At 43.6% G+C, this 21,778-nt stretch overlaps 1 protein-coding gene across 2 annotated transcripts; it reads left to right on the top strand.

Moving 5' to 3' along the window:
* The first annotated feature begins 342 nt into the window (after positions 1–342).
* FNTA (farnesyltransferase, CAAX box, alpha) lies at positions 343–14,758 on the top strand. Of its 2 annotated transcripts, XM_048504248.1 has the most exons (9): positions 344–530; positions 1,313–1,398; positions 2,821–2,935; positions 5,075–5,179; positions 6,154–6,280; positions 7,032–7,180; positions 8,270–8,332; positions 10,549–10,720; positions 14,025–14,758. In XM_048504248.1, exons 1-9 carry the CDS (start codon positions 397–399, stop codon positions 14,154–14,156), a joined length of 1,083 nt encoding a protein of 360 aa, XP_048360205.1. In that variant the 5' UTR covers positions 344–396; the 3' UTR covers positions 14,157–14,758. The 2 variants fall into 2 exon arrangements, with proteins under 2 accessions (XP_048360206.1, XP_048360205.1); XM_048504249.1 differs by lacking the exon at positions 8,270–8,332 and having other exon boundaries at positions 343–530.
* The last annotated feature ends 7,020 nt before the right edge of the window (positions 14,759–21,778 follow it).

The following is a 21,778-nucleotide window of genomic DNA, read 5'->3' as shown; positions in this document are numbered from 1 at the left end:
GACTCGCACAAATCCATGCTGGCTGAAACGTGGTTACTCTTTTAAGGGGCCACTAAACTTCTGTTGTAAATTAATAACCTTTAGCCCGCCATATTGTTAGACATGACGCCGCTCTGTCCCGGCGTCTCTATAGTGAGAGCTCGTCCATCTCTCGCAAACGAGCAAGAAGGAACTGCATTTAGTCCTCCTCTCCGCTTGGGGGAGAGTCTGCCTATTCCATCTCTATGGCAACAACTCTCATAGCGCGTCGAATGTCTCCGATTCCTGTGTGTGGGCACTCTATGGTGTGCGGGCGCTCATCTCTATGGTGCTGGTGGGAGGAATCTTCCGTTTACTGTCCTCCAAGGGCGGCCACTCTTGCTGCCTTTCTTCCGGGATGGGTGGGAGGTAGTTGTGATGATGGCGGACGAAGATGGGAGAGCGGATCCGGAGTCCTGTGCTCCTCGTCTGGAGGCGGAAGTGGAGGCCGCCGGGGACAACGAGTTGGACTTCGGGATCCCCCTGGACTCCAACGGCTACGTGCTGTACAGGTAGTGGCCGCGGCTGCGCAGCCCCTCTCCAAGCAGCCAGCTTTTGCTCAAGCGAAAAATGGGGTCTGCCGGGGAACAGTCACGCCTTCTTCCCTGGCTCGACCTGTTTGTTTTGCATCGCTCAGGAGGGAAGGGAAGGCTCTCTGCATGGACTCCGAGAGGCACTTTTAAAGATAAACCAAATAAAAATAAAATAAATACTTGGAGAATGAATTGGGGCATTGCAAAAAGATTGCAACTGCCGGAACTCCCCCCCCCCCCCCTTCTCTTGCGTCCTGAAATCTCTGGTCCCTCATGCCTAGAAAGGGACTCGTGGGAATTGCTGGGTTTAGAGGAAAAGACTCTTTGTATATGCCTAGATGTATATGCTGGCATGAAGCGCACAGTAATCAGTGCCAACTGTGTCTGACCAGCGGGGCTTTGAGTCTCAAAAGCATATACCCTAAAAATCTGGACTGGATCTAACAGTTCTATGGCAGACCGACACTGTGAAACTATCTGCTCTTAATGTTATACATGAGTATTGTAATTCTGCCCTGATGTTATTGTCTTGGATGAAAGGGGATTAGGGGTACTCATGCATAAATCCTGCTGATTTCCCTCAATCACCATGATTTAGGTCACATGTGACTCTCTTTATACAGTTATTAGCCCCAATGGATATTGCCTGCCACTCAGTCAGAATTGAGGGGCAGCACAGCTATCTGTCGGTGAAGCCTTTGAAATGTATGTTTCTTTGATGTGTCTGTTTCATATGCTTGTCATCAATTATGTCTTTACAGGGACAGAAAGGAATGGGCTGATATTGAGCCAGTACCTCAAGATGATGGGCCAAACCCAGTGGTTCAAATTATATACAGCGAGAAATGTAAGCTTTCAGGGGCATTTTAATAAACCAGTAAGATGCCCAACAAATAGGAAAGGAGTGGGCAAGGGCCAGCTGCAACTTTCCTTCCCAACTGGATTTGCCTGCCTTTCATTTTCCTAGCCCCAGTTTTCTCACTTTGCCCCCTTGAGATCTGTAACTCTGCTTCTTCCTTCTCAGATTCTGTCCTGTCACTGTGATAGTTTCTAGTAGTACTTGTACAACAGCTGGAACAATTTTTTTTCACAGGACTTTCCCACCTGATTAATTCTGCATGTGGAGGGCAGGCCTAAAGATAGTGTAGGTGTTCCTCTTAATAAAAGAAAAGAATTGGGAGTTTTGTGGGAATGCAAAGCTGATGGAGGAAAGATGATGACTGAGGACTACACTTGCTGTGAGCAATAATGTGTGGTGGTTAACAATTATTTACAACCTCACCTGCTTGTGTAAAAAAAATTAAAATACACTTTTGGAGTAAATACCAGTAAGCATGATTTCAGGTATTTCTGTAGAGAATATGGGTGCAGACAAAGAAGAAAAGTGAAGATGTTGAGTTACGCACATGTAGACTTCATCCAAGGATGTGGAACTGAAAGGCCAATGTGTAGGCTTTGCCAGAACTTTGTGCTTTATTTTTACTTTTTAATTTACATTTTGCTTTTCTCTATGATTGGAACCAAAGCAACTTTTCACATTTTTCTCTCCCCCAGCCCCCTGAAATGTTTTATTCTTGCAACAACAACCTTTTGGGGTCGGTTAGCTTGAGAAATTGTGACACACTCTGGGTCACTTGCAAGTTTCCGTGGCAGTGCAGGGATTCAAATCCAGTTTTTCCAGTTTCACTTCCCAGTAAGCGTGATGCCATCCTACCCCACTCCAGTCTTTAGGGAGGAACATAAACAACTGAAGCCTTTTTATGCTGAATCAGACTGTTGGTTTCCCCAGGCCAGTATTGTCCGCTCTGACTGACAGTGACTTTCAAGGATCTCAGGCAGAAATCTTTCCGTATCTCCTGCTACCTGAACTCATTAAGCTACAGATGGCAGGGATTGAAACAGGGACCTCCTGCCTGCAAAGCAAATGCTCTACAACTGAATCACCCCAAAAGGTTGTTGTTGCAAGAAGAAGCTAGGTTAAGGGCTGCTAGATTGAATGAATGACACTTATCAGTAGTGACATAACAGTAAATTAAAGTAGAAAGATGGGAAGAACTTTAGAGGGTTTCAAGGAAAGAACAAGGAACATGTTTGATGTATGGAAAAGTATGAGCAAAGAGTATACAGGTTTGGTGAAGAGCATCACCAGCACCCAAGTAACAGTAGCTGTGAAAGATATTGGCAGCAGTGTTTGAACTGAGTTGAAAGAAATGAGGGGTGACTAAAAAAAGTCCGGTGTCATTTGGCTTAACGCCCTTTTCTCCACCAGTCAGAGACGTATACGACTACTTCCGAGCCGTCTTGCAGCAGGATGAAAGGAGTGAAAGAGCGTTCATGCTGACAGGGGATGCCATTGAGCTCAATGCTGCAAACTACACCGTATGGTAGGCAGCAGTGTTCAAGTTTTGTTGTTGTTGTTGTTGTTGTTTATAAGAGCTTTAAGTAAACGAGTATAACATTCTCTTGCTAATTTCATGTATGAGACTTGAGTGCCCTGACATTTGCCATGGTATTCCCTTTGTTGAACAACTGACAATGCATGTTTTGTGTGGCCACCTTTGGTGAGCGTTTGGTCAGCATGGTGGAAGAGCTAGACTCCAGATGGGAAGTAGAAGAAGAAGAGTTTGGATTTATATCCCCCCTTTCTCTCCTGTAGGAGACTCAAAGGGGCTTACAATCTCCTTGCCCTTCCCCCCTCACAACAAACACCCTGTGAGGTGGGTGGGGCTGAGAGAGCTCCGAAAAGCTGTGACTAGCCCAAGGTCACCCAGCTGGCAGGTGTGGGAGTGCACAGGCTAATCTGAATTCCCCAGATAAGCTTCCAGAGCTCAGGCAGCAGAGCGGGGAATCAAACCCGGTTCCTCCAGATTAGAATGCACCTACTCTTAACCACTACGCCACTGCTGCTCCTGTGGTCCCAGTAGCTGCTGGGACCACAAAACGCATATCATCCAAGAGATGCACAAGTGGCAGGTTTGATTCAGGGTATAGTTGAAAACATTGCGCCCTTGCCTTGCCAAAACTTCTCCATCTGTGTGATGGAGAGTGAGGCTGTCATACCCCACACCTCTTGAGCCCCTGCCATTGGCACATGGCTGTCATGTTTGATTAGGGCATAAAGATGTAAAGTCCCACATACGTTGGCTGGAACAGCATGATCAATGTCCCAGGTAAAATCCAGAAATCAACCACACTGTCAGTTGAATGCATTTTTTACCCTACCTTTCTTCTCAGTACACAGCCATGAACACGATTCTCCCTTTCTGCCTTTTGTGGCTTCCCCGGGAGATAGTGAATGACCCAAGGCCACGCAGTTAGCTTTACTGGAGAATGGGAAACTGAATCCAGATTGTAATTGGGCATGCTGAACTGTATCCTGTTTACATGTTGGATGTGACGTGCGTCCTTGTGGCTATCCAGTGGCCCTGCCAGAGGGTGGAGTGGGGGGCTAGTAGTTGGACAAAAAGGGAAGCAAACTTGTTTCCTCACTACATATTATAGAGCAATTGGAAGAGAGAGCTGCCTGAGCTAGGCCTGGACATTGATCTTCGAAGGCCTTGTGAAAATCTTATCTCAAAGTGGTAGGCTGATTTGGTCTAGGTTGATTTGCTGATGTACATGTCCAGTTTTAATACAGCATTTAAGAGGGTTTTTATATTTAGTTTAGTTTTATTTATTGACTATGGATTGCAAGTTACTTTGAGAGCCTTGGCGAACAATTTCTTCAGAAAGTGAGACCTTCAGTCTCTTTAGATGCTGTATTGATTTGTCACCTCCAGGACAGTTTCTGCTAGCAGAAGGGAAAGAGATCACCCCTTCTTCTCGTGGCTGGCCTCTCACTCCCTACTTATGTTGTTTCTGGGGATACCTTCTTCCCCACAGAGCTGAATGTCCAGAAGAGGGGTGTGCAGCAGGAGTGGAGAGATAAAGAGGGCCTGCTCTGCCGATCCCTTATTGCAGGATGCAAGCTGCATTTTATAATATACTGTCTGGGACTATCTGATTACACAACTGGATAAAGGCCAAAATATTGCTGTTGTTTCTCATAAGCAGTGCCTTATTTGCACTGGATGCAATCCAGATGAACTCAGCTGTGTGGAGAATCAGTGGAACTTAAGTGTACAGATCCTTTTCTGAATTGCACTTGGTATGACTCAGATGGATGTCTCTCTCTTCTTGTGTCTGTCTTAAGGTTATTATAAGTGCCAGACCTAATAGAAGATTTGTGCGCCAGACAGCTTTTCTATTCATGCAGTCTCTCAAGCCAGGATGTGGGCCCAGGTCTCAGATTTTAGGCAGATAGTTGCTATTCTTTTAACCTTACCATTTGGCATAACGGTTTTCCTAAAAGATCCCATCTATTCCTTTCGCAATTATTGGACTTGTTTTTTGAAATTTTGCTCCTGTGATTTTTTAAAAAAATGATTGTGAGCAGTTGGTTTTTCATTATTCTGTACCAGTGCAAGAAACAGCGGAGAACCATGGCCCAAGATCAGTTTTTCTTGACATTTCTTTTTCTGCAGGCACTTCCGCAGGGTGCTTCTGCAGTCCTTGAAGAAAGACCTGCTTGAGGAACTCAATTACATCACAGCTATCATTGAAGATCAGCCAAAGAATTATCAAGTCTGGTAAAGCCTGATTCTGTTGTGTCCTTGTTCTGTGTTGGTGGTTCCATCTGGGGAGGCTAGATCAGTGGTTCTCAAACTTCCTAATGCCGCGACCCTTTAATACAGTTTGTCATGTTGTGGTGACCCCCAACCCTAACATTTATCCATTTTACAGATGGAGAACACTGATGCAGAGAGTCTTAGGTGACCCGTGTGAAAGGGTCGTTCGACCCCCAAAGGGGTCCCAACCTCCAGGTTGAGAACCACTGAGCTAGATGATCACATACAGACCACTGCTCAGTAGTTTAACCAGGCCCATATGGCTCAAATGTAAGAGAATAATGCAAGTTGCTTATATCTGTGTCATCAGTAATGGGCATGTTATATTTTGCAGAGGGCCATTATTGGATGAATGCAAGAGGAGGGGCAAACAATGCTGATAGAAAACCAGAAAGGCTTTCTGTACATTGACAATGCTAAAGACATGGGTCAATGAAACCTATTATGTTGAAAAAACTATAATGGTGAATTAATAAGCGAGTTAGAAATAAGATCCATTGCATTGAAAGATGGTTTCCACCTTGGGACTGTGTACCTTGCCCCGTGTGCTGTTGTGCCAGTATAGCATCTCCTCAAGGTGGGCTGTTAGTAGTTATGTATGTGGAAAATAGGTCTGGTTCACACATGCACATTTATTACAGGTGGGTTGACAGTGGCATCAAAAGATGACTCACAGGTGAGCAAGTCAATGCAACTGAGTTGTAGCTGAGGGAGCTTTCATGTAATGTGGCAGCAACTCAATGGATTCAACTCACATGATCTGTGAGTGTGGACCAACATTCCCTCATTCAAATGACATTCTACCTCATGTATTTTCCTGGTGATTAGCACCCAGCATGGTGCTTTCACAGCAACCAAAAAAAATATATCCCTTAACACTAAAAGTCACTGAATGGATGTTGTTTGAAAATGCATTGTGCTTTCTCAATTCATAGGCACCACAGACGAGTGTTGGTGGAATGGCTGAAGGATCCGTCCCGGGAGCTCGAATTCATAGCGGACATTCTTAACCAGGATGCCAAGAACTACCACGCCTGGCAACACAGGCAGTGGGTCATTCAGGTATTTTTGTTCCTGCCGTTACTGAGCAAGTATTCATCCTTATCCTGGAAGGAATGGGTGCAGACAGTTGAAATGTACTGTCATGACTCCCTTTCAGTGAAGGGCAGCCACAGCAGTTGAGAGATCCCCTTCCCAAGCCTTGCTCTCCATATCCTGCCTGCAGAAGTGAGGTGGGTGTCGACCAGAGACAGGACTTTTTCAGTGGTGTCTCCTCTCCACTGGATTGTCCCAACTCTCTGTCTGTTGAGACAGGAAAGGGTTACATTCCAAACCCATTCGAGTGGAGTTTGAACTTGAATCCTGCCCCTGGATCATTTTTGTTGACGCTATAGATCAGTGGTGGTGAACCTATGGAACTCCAGATGTTCATGGACTACAATTCCCATCAGCCCCTGCCAGCATGGCCAATTGGCTGATGGGAATTGTAGTCCATGAACATCGAGTTCCATAGGTTTGCCACCACGGCTATAGATGGATTGTTTCATCTTTTCAAAAAGTTCATAGGTCAACTCAGTTCATCCTATCAGTCCACACACACTCCTACACATTTCACCCGAGATGCTGTTCTGCGCATATAAATATTGTTGCTTCTCTAGTTTACATTTCCAAATTACAAAGGCTGTCTTGTCTGTCTCCAACATAGTTTTATTCATCTCAGATATGCCGATTTAGCCCTTCAATCTAGAGCTGCTCCCCCTGGAGATAATTGAGGCAATTTCTTCCTTCCGTCCACCCTTTTTTTTTCTCTCAGGAATTTAAACTGTGGGATGATGAACTGGACTATGTCGAACAGCTTCTGAAAGAAGATGTCCGAAACAACTCAGTCTGGAACCAAAGATACTTTGTTATCTCAAACACAACTGGATATGATGACCCTGCCATTCTAGAAAGAGAAGTCCAGTAAGCAGCAGTTTCTCCAGCTTCCTTTCACCCCATTTGCACAGGTAGAGGAAGTGAATGTATTGAGGATTTCCTGGCCGCAGTTGAGACCGCAAAGAGACAGTGCTCTAGGAGCAGCAGTGGCGTAGTGGTTAAGAGCAGGTGCATTCTAATCTGGAGGAACCGGGTTTGATTTCATGCTCTGCCCCTTGAGCTGTGGAGGCTTAACTGGGGAATTCAGATTAGCCTGTGCACTCCCACACATGCTGTCTGGGTGACCTTGAGCTAGTCACAGTTCTTCGGAGCTCTCTCAGCCCCACTCACCTCCCAGGGAGTTTGTTGTGAGGGGGGAAGGGCAAGGAGATTGTAAGCCCCTTTGAGTCTCCTACAGGAGAGAAAGGGATATAAATCCAAAGTCGTCGTCGTCGTCGTCTTCTTCTTCTTCTTCTTCTTCTTCTTCTTCTTCTTCTTCTTCTTCTTCTTCTTCTTATTATTATTATTATTATTATTATTATTATTATTATTATTGTTATCATTATTATCATTATTATCATTATTATCATTATTATCATTATTATTCAAATTTGACAATCTTTAAAATTTCTTTATGAGAGAAATATTCCTTTCCCCTACTCAGGTGAAGCACAAATGTATATGACTGTAACAGGTGTATTCTTTGGTTGTTCCTCACCTCGAATCTCCTCGGCTTTGGATTTTCTTTGTCCCAGTTTTTAGATTGTAAGTCCCCCAAGGCAGGGATTTACAGCTCGATGCACAGTAAAGTGTAGAAAAAAAGCATAACAGTTTATTCCGCTGAGGGAAAAATACTTTTGAAACAATCCATATTGGACATTTGGCATTTCGTGAGTAATCCTTTATACTTGTGGCCACCTGAGGCTTGCCTGTGTGTGTTGTGCAGATCTAGGAAACAATTCTTTTTTTTTTCCTTGTTAAGAGAAACTTTCTATTATGAACAAAGGAAAAGCCCTTTTTCATGAGGGGAACTCTGCCTTTTTCCTCTTGGAATTGAGCGCTGCGGCACAGATTTCTCGTCGCTTTTTTTCTCTCCTCTGCTGTTCGTCAAACACTTTTACTTCCTCTCCTTTTCAGGTATACCCTAGAAATGATCAAGATGGTGCCTCACAATGAAAGTGCTTGGAACTATCTGAAAGGGTGAGACTCCAGTGTTTGTTGGTAACTGCAACTGTGTGCTGCAAGCAGAGCAGAACATTGTAAGGTGTGATATTTGACACAGAGTTGCAAAATGTTAGGGTTGTAAATCACAGCAGGAAAGACCCCAAATGTATTGGGTTAAATCAGTAAAATGTTATTGGGAGCGTATTTCAAGAAGCTTAACAAGTGATTCCTAAGTGAGAATATTTGCATTCAGTTAAATGACTCCCAGGGGTATAGTTTGCATTCAGTTAAATGACTCCCAGGGGTATAGTTTGCAGCTCAGAGTTTGGGAAGAGTATCCTTCCTCACCCTGGCAAGACAAAGGGAGCCTGCCAAAGTTCCCTTTTCTGCCCAGCTCTTAAAAGCTCAGGAGCCCAGTTCTTTTTGGACTTTAGCCCTCTTAGTGGTGCAATCTGTTCATGGCATGATGAGCTAGGAGGGTAGAGGGCCTATTATGGGCCTTGTAGCATGACCATATTTGACTACATTCTGATTTCACTCAGCTTTTCTGTTGGATCAAAGCTGAGAGGGCTGCTTTACACAAGAAGATGAAGAAAAGCTGGTATTTATACCCTACCTCTTCTCCATCGTAAGGAGTCTCAAAGCAGTTTATAATTCCCTTCCCCCCTCCCCCACAATAGACGCCTTGTGAGGTTGGTGGAGCCAAGATAGTTCTGCGAGAACTGTGACTAGCCCATGGTTCTCCAACAGGCTTCATGTGAAGAACTGGGGGATCAAACCTGTTTCTCCAGATTAGAGTTCTCTGCTCCTAACCACTACACCGCTGGCTCTCAAGGAAATAGGTGATGGTTTCGAGGAAACCAATTGTGATTACAAATGTCTCACCACAAAAGGAATAACCGTATAATGTTGTTGACATATTAATGTCATAGTAACAACAGAAGAACACAGAAAGGGAATTGATTTTTTTTAAATGGAAAGTTGGGAAGAAGTCATCTGGAGTTAAATATATACATTATCCTTTTATTAGCACAAAATAATACCAGAATAGAATATATGAAAACTCTCAGTGTCCAAGAGTGTGGAATTCCTTCAGAAGATTGAATCAGAGCAAAACAGCATTAGCGAACACCTATAGTTAATGTATCATGTGCATCTTTGTTGGCACTAGAGGTTTGTGACCTCAGTGCCCAGACAAGTACATACCTGTTCAGACGCTCATTCAGATATTCAGGACCCAAGCCATTTGTATGTCAACGTCAACACCTTAAATGGGGAGCCAGTGTAGTTCAGGTTTAGGATGTGCCATACAGTTGGTTGCTTGGAAACCTTTTTAGCAATGAATGATTCATAGTTGGCTGTTTCACCTTGATTGATTGATTGATTGATTGATTGATTGATTGAATGAATGAATGAATGAATGAATGAATGAATGAATGAATGAATTTGTAGACCGCCCCATCCCCGAGGGGCTCTGGGCGGTGCACAACAATATTCATTACAATTAATACAATTATTAAACCAATAAAATCTATTAAAATCTATTAAAAGCAGTGGTCAATACAAGATATCAGGCGCCCCAAAAACCCAATTTAATTAAAGGCTTCCCTAAAGAAAGGGAACGGCCGGACTCCCCTCTAGGAGGGTAGCATATGGTGGTAATCAGATATATATAGAGAGGGGGCGCACATTTCAGCGACTGGACACTCCGAAGGCCCGGTGGAACAACTCAGTCTTACAGGCCCTGCGGAACTCACCAAGGTCCCGCAGGGCCCGGACAGCTGGAGGAAGAGTGTTCCACCAGGCCGGGGCCGGGGCTGTGAAGGTCCTGGCCCGTGTGGAGGCCAGCCGCATCATTGAGGGGCCAGGAACCACCAGCAAATTGGCCTCTGCGGAGCGCAGAGGCCGAGTAGGGGCATATGGGGTAATGCAGTCTCTGAGGTATGAGGGTCCCAGGTCGTGTAAGGCCTTAAAGGTCAAAACCCACACCTTGAAAACTATTCGGAATTCCACTGGAAGCCAATGCAACTGGCACAGCACAGGCTGGATGTGATCACGAAAGGCGCCCCCTGTGAGCAAGCGCGCCGCTGCATTTTGGACCAGTTTCAATTTCCGAATCAAGCGCAAGGGAAGGCCCGGGTAGATTTATCCGAGATTTCAGAAGCTCTCTGACTTTTGTAGGTACAGTGCGATGTAAGGAATAGGATGTGACCTTTGCGTCCTCATTCCTAGTGGTTTTCTTCTCGTGTCAGGATTCTGCAGGATCGTGGTTTATCAAAATACCCTGGTCTCCTGGAACAGCTGCTGAACTTGCAGCCCAGCCACAGTTCTCCCTACCTGATTGGCTTCTTGGTAGACATATATGAAGACATGCTAGACCACCAGTGTGAAAACAAGGAAGAAACACTCAACAAAGCGTTAGAGGTAAATGTAAAACCTTATCTTTTTAAAAGCACTGCACTTATTTACCTGGGCCGCTATTGTTTTTAGCCTGCTTGGCAGCTGTCAGTACAGCTACCTCTCCCTGTAGAATTTCATCGTGGAAACTAAGAAAGTACCAAATTTTAGCTCATTGCAACAGATTCAAGGATAGGTGGTTTTTTACACTGTCTCACAAAGTTTTTGCACAATTGTAAAGTAAAGCAAAATTGTATTGTCGAAGGCTTTCACGGCCGGAATCACGTGGGTGCTGTGTGGTTTCCGGGCTGTATGGCCGTGTTCTAGCAGCATTCTCTCCTGACGTTTCGTGGTACACAGCGCACAGACACATATCAAAGAACACGAAAGGCACTGCAGACTATTTCAGCCAGAAAAATCAGCAATAGCAGAACCCATGATAAACCAACCTGGACATAGAATATTATTTGAAAAAACAGAAATTCTGGACTACTCTGAAAGCCACTACGTCAGACTACACAGAGAAGCCATTGAAATCCATAAGCACATGGACAAATTTAACAGGAAGGAAGAAACTATGAAAATGAACAGAACTTGGCTGCCAGTGTTGAAAAATACTAGAGTCAAGACAGTGTCTAACCAGCTCCACACAAACACAGGATGACCATAGACAAAGGAAACAAAGGCCAGGATACTTCTATTCAGATGCTCCCACCAGTGACCTTGCTATCTCCATTGTTACTCCCATGCTATAGCCTTCATTGTTACTCATACTTCTATTCAGATGCCCTCAACTATTGACCTGGTTGCCTTCTTTGTTACTCACAGACAATGTTTCTTCACCCACCCTGGACACTCCAACAGATATATATACTCCACTTGCTTTCCCAACATCAGATCCTCTGAAGATGCCAGCCACAGATGCAGGCGAAACGTCAGGAGAGAATGCTGCTAGAACACGGCCATACAGCCCGGAAACCACACAGCACTAAAGCAAAATTAATGGGAGCTTTGCAATACGGTGGAAGTTGAGAGTTCTAATTTTCAGGGGATTTTCAGTGGAGTTACCTCGTGTGTAGAATTTCCTTTTCCTTGATGCTTGCTAGGCACCTACTATAAGGTGCCAGGCCAAAACATTTCTTTTTATCCAGGCTTTTAATTAATAATTTACATTGTTTTATAGTCCGCTTTTAGCTGAGAACCGTTTTGAGACTCATTTTAAACTGCTCAGTATTTTGTGTTATTTTTAAGCTGTCACTGTTTTAGTGGCTTATGAACTGTTAACTTTTATAGTGTCATTTTTTTTAAAATGACGGCTTACTTCATGGGTCACCTCAACCGGGTTCTCTGAAAGGGCGGCACAGAAAATGTCTAAAATAATTTCCATCAGTTGTTTAGTTATTTATTCAACTTCTGCAGGTTTCTTGAAATATCGTGGCACGAATGTGCTTTGTTCATAGTTGCTGTCACCGCTGAGTTCATACCTGCTGTTTATCAAATTGTTAATATTTAATGTTTGTCTCGACAAAGAAAGTCTATTTGAGCTTTTTGACTGTTTCATTTCAGGTCGCTTCCATTTTCTGTTCCCCTCATAATGTGCCATTCTGTGCAGATGCAGCATCTGATTTCTCTTCATGTCTAATATGTTCTCCAAACTCCTAATTTACAGTGAATGGCTTCCAGCCAAAACCGTCTCTTTCATAACGTGTGGGTGGCAAAGGTGCCATCTAACACTGCCTGTTTAGACGCGGCACTGTGTTCGCTACTTCTGCTGTTTTGGTGACAGAATCGCCAGTTTTGAGCTTCGGCTATAAATCGTGGTACATCAATATCACGTAGATGAGGAGGACTGGGAAATGGTTTATTTTTATTACTGTCCCTTTAGAGTCCTGGCTTATGCTTTATAGCCCTAATCAGAGGACTTACTTAGTCGTCAGGTTTGTTCATTTCCGTTACTATGTCAAATTTCAAAGGCCAGTGGCTTAAATGCTCAAACAAGAGGGAAAACCTTTTCTAAGAAGGATACATCTTTATATGCCAACAAACCTCTGTGCTGTGTCATTCATCGCTTTGAAACCTGGCACTGCTGCTCTTGAAGATCCACTGATCTACTTTACTTCCTTCATTTGTACCCCACTTCTTTCTTGAGTGGGAACACAAGATTCTCCTCTCCTCTACTTTAACCTCAAAACAACCCTGTGGGTTAACCTAGGCTGAGAGTGTGTGACTGGCACAAGGTCGGCCAGTAAGCTTCCATAGAAAGTGGTGATTCGAACCTGGTATCCCCAGATCCTAACCACTATGCCATAGTGCCTCTTTCTGAGAGCTGTCCTACATGCAGTGCAAAAAAAGAAGAGGAAGTATGCAGACTTTACTGCTTCAGATGCTGTGTTCGTATATGTCAGTGATGGTGAACCTTTTCGAGATCGAGTGCCCAAATTGCAACCCAAAACCCACTTATTTATCGCAAAGTGCCAACACAGCAATTTAACCTGAATACTGAGGTTTCAGTTTAGGAAAAACGGTTGGCTCCGGGGAGTGCATTACTCGGGAGTAAGCTTGGTGGTAGTTGGTGGCTTTGTTTTGACGCAACCGTGCAACTCTTCCAATGGGTGACTCATGACTAGGAGAGTTTACTCAGGAGCAAGCCCCATTGCCACCAACTGAGCTTACTCCCAGGTAAAGGATTGCGCTTTAGTTCTTCGCATGAAAGTCAGTAGAGTTTAACAGCGCTTAATAGGATTACGTACACTGCTTCCCCAAAACTAGGTCTTAGGTGTAATGCTAACCCCACTCTTTGTCTTTGTAACCCTGGTTTAACTAGAGTAGCTGTGGTTTATGTTAATTGCATTTTGTCTTGCCATAATGTGAAACCATGGTTCCATTTTGGTTTATTGTCACAGTTAGTCTAAATTATGGTGTGAATGCAGATGTCCTGGTTTGTTCCCTAGCACTGCCCTCCATAGCTGTAAAAGAAAGGCAGTGAAACCAGCATTTGAGTGATTGGGTCAAATCCAGCAATATACCAGCAGAAGGTTTTGATAACGTGGCTTTTAGTCCATGTGGGTCCCATGACCCTCGGAATAACTTTTCCCTGGGTCAGCTAGGACAGCTGGAGGGGGATAGAATGTGGGAAAGCTCTTGATTTTTGCATCTGTGGATCAATGGGCTCCAAGCTGTCACCTGTAAATCTAATCCTATTTTAAAAAACTAAACATTAGAATAAATCATAGTTTTGCATTGGGTCTAAATCAAGCTAACGTGTAAATAATACAACTGTGCAAATAGCCTTTTAACAACCTTGGGTTTGTTTGTTTTTTCCTTTATTCAGTTGTGTGAAATCCTGGCTAAAGAAAAAGACATCATACGGAAGGAATACTGGAAATATATAGGAAGGTCCCTGAAGAGTAAACACTGTCCGAATTTGGAACAGAACGTGTCAACTGAAACGGATCAGCAGTAACTCCACGTGGGGAGGCGTGGAGGGGAGCACATTTAGCTCTGTGGTGTATTAAGCTATGAGTGGGGGGGCAGAGTTAGGCAGGTGACTTTAACTGATGTTGGCCACTCCCTTCCTAAATATGGCGTAGTTATTCATTACTGCCGAGGTATTGCTTTTAACCACACCAAGAGCGCAAAACATTTGGCATAACCAACTGACCCCTGGTAACTGCTGCTATACACATTGGCTATGGGATGTTCCAAAGCACTCTGTGTATGTGTGTGTTTTTTTAAAAAAAAACTTTACAATTACTTGAATTGTACCAAATAAATGCATTATTTCTGAACAGTGTATATGTAAAATGCTACAAAAGCTGTTTCATATCCCAGATCTGTTCCCTCCACATGGTGACCCCCATTCTGGTCACAGCAAGTGCATGTAAGATACCGAATGTATTAAAGTTGGATTGCGGAAATCTTTCTGCATGGTGGATTTATACAGTAACTTAATTTTAATCACCACAAGGAGAGAATGCAATTGTATGTTGGAGCAGCTATGCAACACTGATTGTGTTATTATTATACCCAACTAATGTCATTCAATAATTTGTAATAAAAGTATAGCAGGCAATTCAGCACCAAGGTCTGAATGGAGCCCTCTTTGTATCTCGCCGAGCTTGGACCTCTATTTTTTTTGGCAGTATCCTCAAGGGTAACCTGGTTTATTGCCCTTGTGACTGTCAGTGGCACATGCTTTGTGTACAGAGGGTTCCAGGTTTGATACCTAGCACCTCCAATTAAAGATTCTCAGATGGAAAGTATCTGGAAGCTACCATTATTTGCCTGGAACTCACAGGGGCTGCAGCCAATCAGAGTTGGCAATACTGAGCTATACTGGTGATCTGACTCCGTGTAAAGCAGATTAATATATTTATCTAGCTCAGACGTCCAATGCATAAGGGTTTTTTTAGGAGTTCCCAAGTAGAACCCGTTGCATCTATAAACTACACATTATGCTATATAATCATCCATAGGACTAGAAAGCAAATTATCCATTCCTATTTTTATAGTTTTCTATCCGATACATGGAAATCTAACACATGGAAATCTTTGTTCCTTGAGTCATTCAAACACAGCAAAGGAAATAAATTTGAAGCTAATCATATTTTGTTTATTCTTCAAATGTTTTAAAGCTGTGCTTGGCAGAGGTGCAGTGATGTTCATTTTTTTTCAGCGTTAGTACCTGTTTAAAGCAGAATTAGTCGTACAATGTCTGTTTCAAATAGAAATCTCAGTAGACACTTACAATGCAAGGAAACTTTGGGTGGCGAATGGGGCCTCTCTAATCCATTTCAAGTTGATTCTCTGGATCAAAGATTTTAACTTTGTTTTTGATAGCAGTCGTTAAAACAACTGGTTCACTTCAAAAACGCACGCTTCTACCTGCTGGAAGAGGAAGGTAGACGAGTCCTACAAAGTAGCAAATTAATACATGGTTTCGGGCTGCTGGTTAGTTGGAACCGTGGCATTCTAGCAACATTCTTCCCTGACGTTTTTTTATGCGCCTGGGCATCTGTGGCTGACATCTTCAGAAGATCCTCTGAAGATGCCAGCCACAGATGCAGGCAAAACGTCAGGAGAGAATGCTGCTAGAACATGGCCATACAGCCCAGAAACCACACAGCACCCCAGTGATTCCGGCCATGAAAGCCTTCGACAATACATTAAACAAAAATTTTTTGATCTGTTTGCAGGGGGAGGAGGCAATTTGCAAACACCTAAAAATTCACAGAAATTCTGACCGGTACGTTGGCTTGTATCACTTAGGTTTGCCTCTACTTGAAAACAAAAGTGAGATTTGGCTTTGAATCCAAACAAAATCAAAGTCCTCCATCTGCATGCATAAGAACATATGCTGTTTATCGTCTCCACTACTCTTAGTGATCTCTAAAGTGCTACCTGGCTTGGATCTAACTCTAAAACCAGCTCTCTCCATCTCTGCTTCTTATCCTTGGCCACCTCCCCATAATTGCATGCAGACATGGGCGCAAGTTGTACTAAACCCAAACAAACAAAGCCCTATCTGTCTTTCAAGAATCCTGCACTAAATTTCCATTTAAAGCAGAAGTCACCTTGTGCTGACCCTGAAACAAATGCTCTTTGCAGCGTACTGAGCAAAGACCCAAGTTTTGTAACCAAGCCTACATTTTGTCTTAAGAAGAAGAAGAAGAGTTTGGATTTATATCCCCCCTTTCTCTCCTGTAGGAGACTCAAAGGGGCTTACAATCTCCTTGCCCTTCCCCCCTCACAACAAACACCCTGTGAGGTGGAATTGCAGGGCTGTCAGAGCTCTAAAGGAAAGCTGCTTGACTAGCCCAAGGTCACCCAGCTGGCATGTAGTGGGTGTATGCACAGGCTAATCTGTTGAATCTCCACAGATAAAGCTCTCCACAGCTTAAAGTGGCAGAAAGCGGGGAATCCAAACCCGGGTTCCTCCAGATTAGGAATGCACCTGCTCTTAAATCCTACTACCACTGCTAATTGCTACCTTAATATTCCTAGAGGCACAAGGTGTCAAAATTTCGGTGGGTTCTCCACATGTGTTATGGACTACAGTTCCCATCATCCCATCAGCATCATGCTGGCAGGGGCTGATGGGAACTGTAGTCCATAACATCTGGAGGGCTGCGAGTTTGACACCTGTGTTCTAAGGTCTGTTAAAGTGACCAACCTCTCTATTTTAGCCTTCCACATGCAGTATGGGAGCAGCAAAATTGATGTTGCTTACATGGTTGTATTAAGCATTCTGAAGAGGTCCACAAATGCTGAGCTTCATTAGTCCCCTTCTTAGGGCATCTTGTCTCACTACAGAAAGTGGGTGTCTATTTGTGCTGTAGTAACTGGAGTCAAGACTGCAACACATGATCTGGGCTAAAACCAATATGACCTGTTCTTTGCCAAAGAGCTCAGGCTATGAGGTCTCTTGCCATCTGATGCTCACAAAGAGAACAGAGGTGCGTGGCCAGATATTGTCTGGCCAAGCTGGTTTCTATGATTTAAAGGCCAAATTCCAGACTGTGCATTAGAAACATTGTGGGGAATCCACCTTTAAAACTTTTAAGAGAGCCAGAATGGTGTAGTGGTTAAGAGCAAGTGGATTCGGATTTGGAGAACCGGATTTGATTCCCCACTCCTCCACCTGAGTGGCAGAGGCTTATCTGGTGAACCAGATGTGTTTCCGCACTCCTACATTCCTGCTGGGGGGACCTTGGTCCAGTCATGGTTCTTCAGAACTCTCTCAGCCCCACCTACCTCACAAGGTGCCTGTTGTGGGAAGAGGAAGGGAAAGAAGCTTGTAAAGCCACCTTGAGTCTCCTTACAGGAGAGAAAGGTGGGATATAAATCCAAACTCTCCTTCTTAAGTTGGTCAGGCCACTATTTCTTTTTTGTCTTTATGTGTGCCAGGGATACCAGCCTCCAGGTGGGAACCTGGGGATCCCCTGGAATTACAGCTCATCCCCAGTCTACAGAAATCAGTTCCTCTGGAGAAAGTGGGACGCTTTGGAAGGTGGCCTCTGGCATTCATCTCACTGTCCTCCTCAGGCTCTACCTCCAAGTCACCAAGAGTTTCTTGCATAAAGAGTTCAGCAGCACAGATTTGTGCTACCCAAAAAAGTGGTATAAGTAATTTCTCCCTATGGGCTTTCCTGGGAGGGAAAGGATTGGTTCTTTGGAGGTCGCTTGGTGGCACCATCCCCATCAGCCGCTGCACCGCCCTCCCCCTCTGCATTGGTCTGTTACTCTCAAAAAAGTCCTACACATACATCTCTTTTTTTCACATTAATGTAGCAGTCTAAATATTCAATGACGTTTGTAAAATTACTGTCACTGTTCAATAATTTCATTAACGCATAAAGTTTTTGATGCAGTTCTGAGCGGCCTCACTGTTTTGTTGACACCGTCTGGTCAAGACGGAATAGTGAAAAAGAAAACGAAGGATGGGTGAAATGCTGGAATAGGTATCTCATCTGTTATTTAAGACCCACCAAGGTTGGTTGGTGGAATGCATGCTTAATAGCAGTAATTGATGCTGAACTTAATTCCGAATTTTATTGAAATAAAATCAATAACAAATTCCTGAATCACCTATGTTACCAAAACAGAGTCCTAAGCAAATGCCACCCATATAGGAAAAAAATATTTCAATGTGTCTTGAATTACATTTCGTTTTGTATTTGATTGTACAGAACCTGCTGTTCTGTTAAATCTATTAGTTTTGCTTAGTGCATTTGCTGCTCAAAAAAAAAAAAAGCTTAAAGGCAGTTACATGATTAAAGTTACAGATTAAAGGCAAATATCTTACATGCACAGTCTTACCATTTTGCTATTTTTCTCAATTGTTTGCATATTTTACAGGACTATTACTTCATATTGTAAATGGCACTGAAGCCACATAGTTGCCCTTAATAAACATGGCAACCACTTTCAAATACTCCTAATATAGGTAGGATTTCCAGAAGTAAAGATGGCTACCATTTTCATTGTTTTCAGTAGCAACTGAAGCAAAACTGCCCTTTGAGAAGATGGTTTCCCTGTAGACTCTATGGAAAGGAAACTGAACATAAAATGCAGACAACGTTTTGGAGAGTAGGAAAGAGGCTGAAAATGGATATCTGAAAGAAAGGCAAGAAAATGTTTATAGCTGAGCTAGATGAAACAGGAATGCCAGACTCCAGGTGGGACATGGGGATCCCCTAGAGCCCATCTCTATACCAGTGGTGGTACAGAGATCAGTTTCTTTGGCGAAAATGGATGCTTTGGAGGGTGGATTCTATGGCATTACACTCTGCTGAGGCTCCTCCCCAAACCCAGTCCTCCCTGGCTCCATCTCCACGAGTTTCTCAGTCTGAATCTGGCAACCCTATACGCACACCCTGCCAGTGGCCAGGGGAGACCTGGCAATGCCGAAAAGAGACAGAGGAAAAAGAAACGGACAGTATAGAACGGTTATGGCGAACCTTTTAGAGACCAAGTACCGGGGTGGAGCAAGGGAAACTCTGTCCAGGGCACACATGTGCCCTGTGCCCCTACCACGCCCCTGTAAGCCCCCGCCCTGCCCTGGAACGTCCCCGGAACACTCTGAAACACCCTTGGAATGCCCTTGCCATGCCCCGCAGGGGCACATGTCCAGTGCATCACGCACCCCTTACCCCCTTGGCACTATGCCACTGCCGAGTGGCCAAACTGGGGTGACAGCATAAGTGCCCACTAAGAGTGCTCTGAGTGCCACCTCTGGCACCCATGCCATAGGTTCGCCACCACTGGTATAGAAGAAAATGGGTGCAGGTATAAGAATCAAGAAGAAACCCGAGGTTGGCATAGTAACAGATTTAGAGAAGATTTAGGGCAGTGGAAGGTATGACATTCGGGCAGACCCAAGAGCAATCCTAACAAGCAGGTCTACTCAGAATTCTACTCGGTTCTGTCAAGGCCTACTCCCAGAAAAGTGTTCTTATGACCGCACTAATAAGCATGCTTTTAAGTAGATACAAATTGCACTGAACGTATTGGAATGATATAGAAATAAACATGGCTGTAGATGGTTAACAAAGCTGAAAAAGAGAAACATTATTTTGGTACAGTTGCTCTTTCCAAAGATGGGGAAAACCCATACGATTTTGCAAAAGCTTAATATAGGATTTCATTCTTGCAAATCAGTGCAAATCATTCAATCATATTGTTTTATTATGTTGGGCTGGCAACTCGGGTTGGGAAATTCCTGGATAACTCGGGATGGATCCTGGGGAAGGTGGGATTTGGGGAGTGGAGGATCCCCCAACAGGGCACGATATCATACACTCCACCTTCCTAAGCAGCTATTTTCTACAGGGAAACTGTTTTCTGTCCCCTGGAGATCAGTTGTGGCTCTGAGAGATCTCCAGGCCCCATCTGGGGGTTGGCAACATTCATCAATAAAGTTGATAAAGTTAACTTAAGATGGTCCTAGAAATATACATTTGGAAGATGGGGGAATATCGCTGCAAAATATTTCTCAATAAATATCATGCTAATGTAGCTCAAGTAAACTGTGTTTTCATATTGTTGGGATGGTAGATGTCGATTTACAAATAGTTCTGGTCACGTTCACAAAAATTTCCCAATAAAAGAGAAAAATAACACATCAGCACTTTTGTGGAACTGTTGGGGCTAATTCCAGTCTGTCCTCTGGAGAAGTAGCAAAGATAGAAACAGGAATTCTAACAGGACATCTTTTGGAAGGAGGCAAATAACAAAGGGGACATGTGTTATTGTATCAAGCAGTACTAAGAAGAAAAGCAAGTTGCAGGTATATTATTTTGAAAGTATTTAGTAATTCCCTTTCCCCAAAAAGGTGATAAAATTGATTCACAAGTGGTCGAAGCATAAAACACCGATCATAAAATTCACATCAAATGACAATAACTAAAACAAGTTTGGAGGCAAAACAACAGGCAACATTCCTCCCATAATCCTGTTTTAGGGCCTTTCAGGGAAGGCCTTTAGGATAGTGTGAATCATACTTCTTGATTAAACAAGTTCCACAAGTATAGTGAAAAGATATAGTTTTCTCCAATTTGGAACGAACAAATCCCTGCCAATAGAGGATTATATAAACATCGAAATTATTCTTTCATGGCAATGTAATTAAAATTTTCAATATAATTTATATAAAAACATTTCTAGTCAAGAAAAGGTTGCACATTACCACCTGTTGATTTTCAGGAATTATCTGTTCTGTTAAAACTGCTGTACTGATGAGTGTCCTCTTAAAAAAAAACACACTAGGCGATAATAATATTCACATAGTGTTTCCTCTGTAGCCCATGTTCAATACAGCTCTGAGAAGATAGCATAACTAGTAAGAAATTTAATGAGTGAATAATAAAAAACAGACATTGCTTTGATATCCTTACATGACACTTTTGTGTGTTGTGTTTCAAATGAATTATCTGGCATGACATTTGACCACTCAGTTCACAAGTCAGAGGCCTTCCAACATATTACTGGCTGCGTGTTCTTTCCTTATATTATAATATTGACCTGTTTCACAGTTCAGGATTTCAACTTTTTTGTTTTGAAGGCAAGTTGTGCCCCCCCCCCCCCCAGGTGGATTCCACACTGCAGATTTATAACGAATTGCAATCGTTATAGATTCATTTCTCATTCATGAAAAGGGGAAACGAGTTCCTTTATAACGATTGCAACCCGTTATAGATATGCCGTGCGGAATGAGCCTAACGTGGGGAAACCGATGACATTTATAACGACTGCAACCCGTTACAGATACGCCGTGCGGAATGAGCCTAATGTGGGGAAAACGAGTACATTTATAACGACTGCAACCCATTGTAGATATGCCGTGCGGAATCCAATCTGAGGGAGAAAAGGAGAGGAAAGCGTGAGGCGCTGAGGGAACGGAGCGAGCCCAGCAACCGCCGCCGTAAACCTTGCACTCTTTCCTCCCCTTCCAAATCCTCTCTCCCTCAAAGTCTCAGCTGCTCTCTTTCCTTCCCCTCCCCTCGTCCCCAAGCCAGGTGCTTTCCCTTCCTCTCGGCCGACGGGACCAGAAGAAGGGGGAGGAAGGCAGGCCGGGCTACGCGAGGA

This window comes from Sphaerodactylus townsendi, linkage group LG07 (assembly GCF_021028975.2).
Source record: "Sphaerodactylus townsendi isolate TG3544 linkage group LG07, MPM_Stown_v2.3, whole genome shotgun sequence".
Taxonomy (NCBI): Eukaryota; Metazoa; Chordata; class Lepidosauria; order Squamata; family Sphaerodactylidae; genus Sphaerodactylus; species Sphaerodactylus townsendi.
Note: the sequence above shows the minus strand (reverse complement) of the source record. Positions and strands in the feature narration are given on the sequence as shown.

Coding starts and splice junctions, on each gene's coding strand:
- FNTA (XM_048504248.1), top strand. CDS start 397: ATGATGGCGGACGAAGATGGGAGAGCGGATCCGGAGTCCTGTGCTCCT. Junction 2,936..5,074: donor GCTGCAAACTACACCGTATG/GTAGGCAGCAGT, acceptor CTTTTTCTGCAG/GCACTTCCGCAGGGTGCTTC. Junction 8,333..10,548: donor GCTTGGAACTATCTGAAAGG/GTGAGACTCCAG, acceptor TTCTCGTGTCAG/GATTCTGCAGGATCGTGGTT.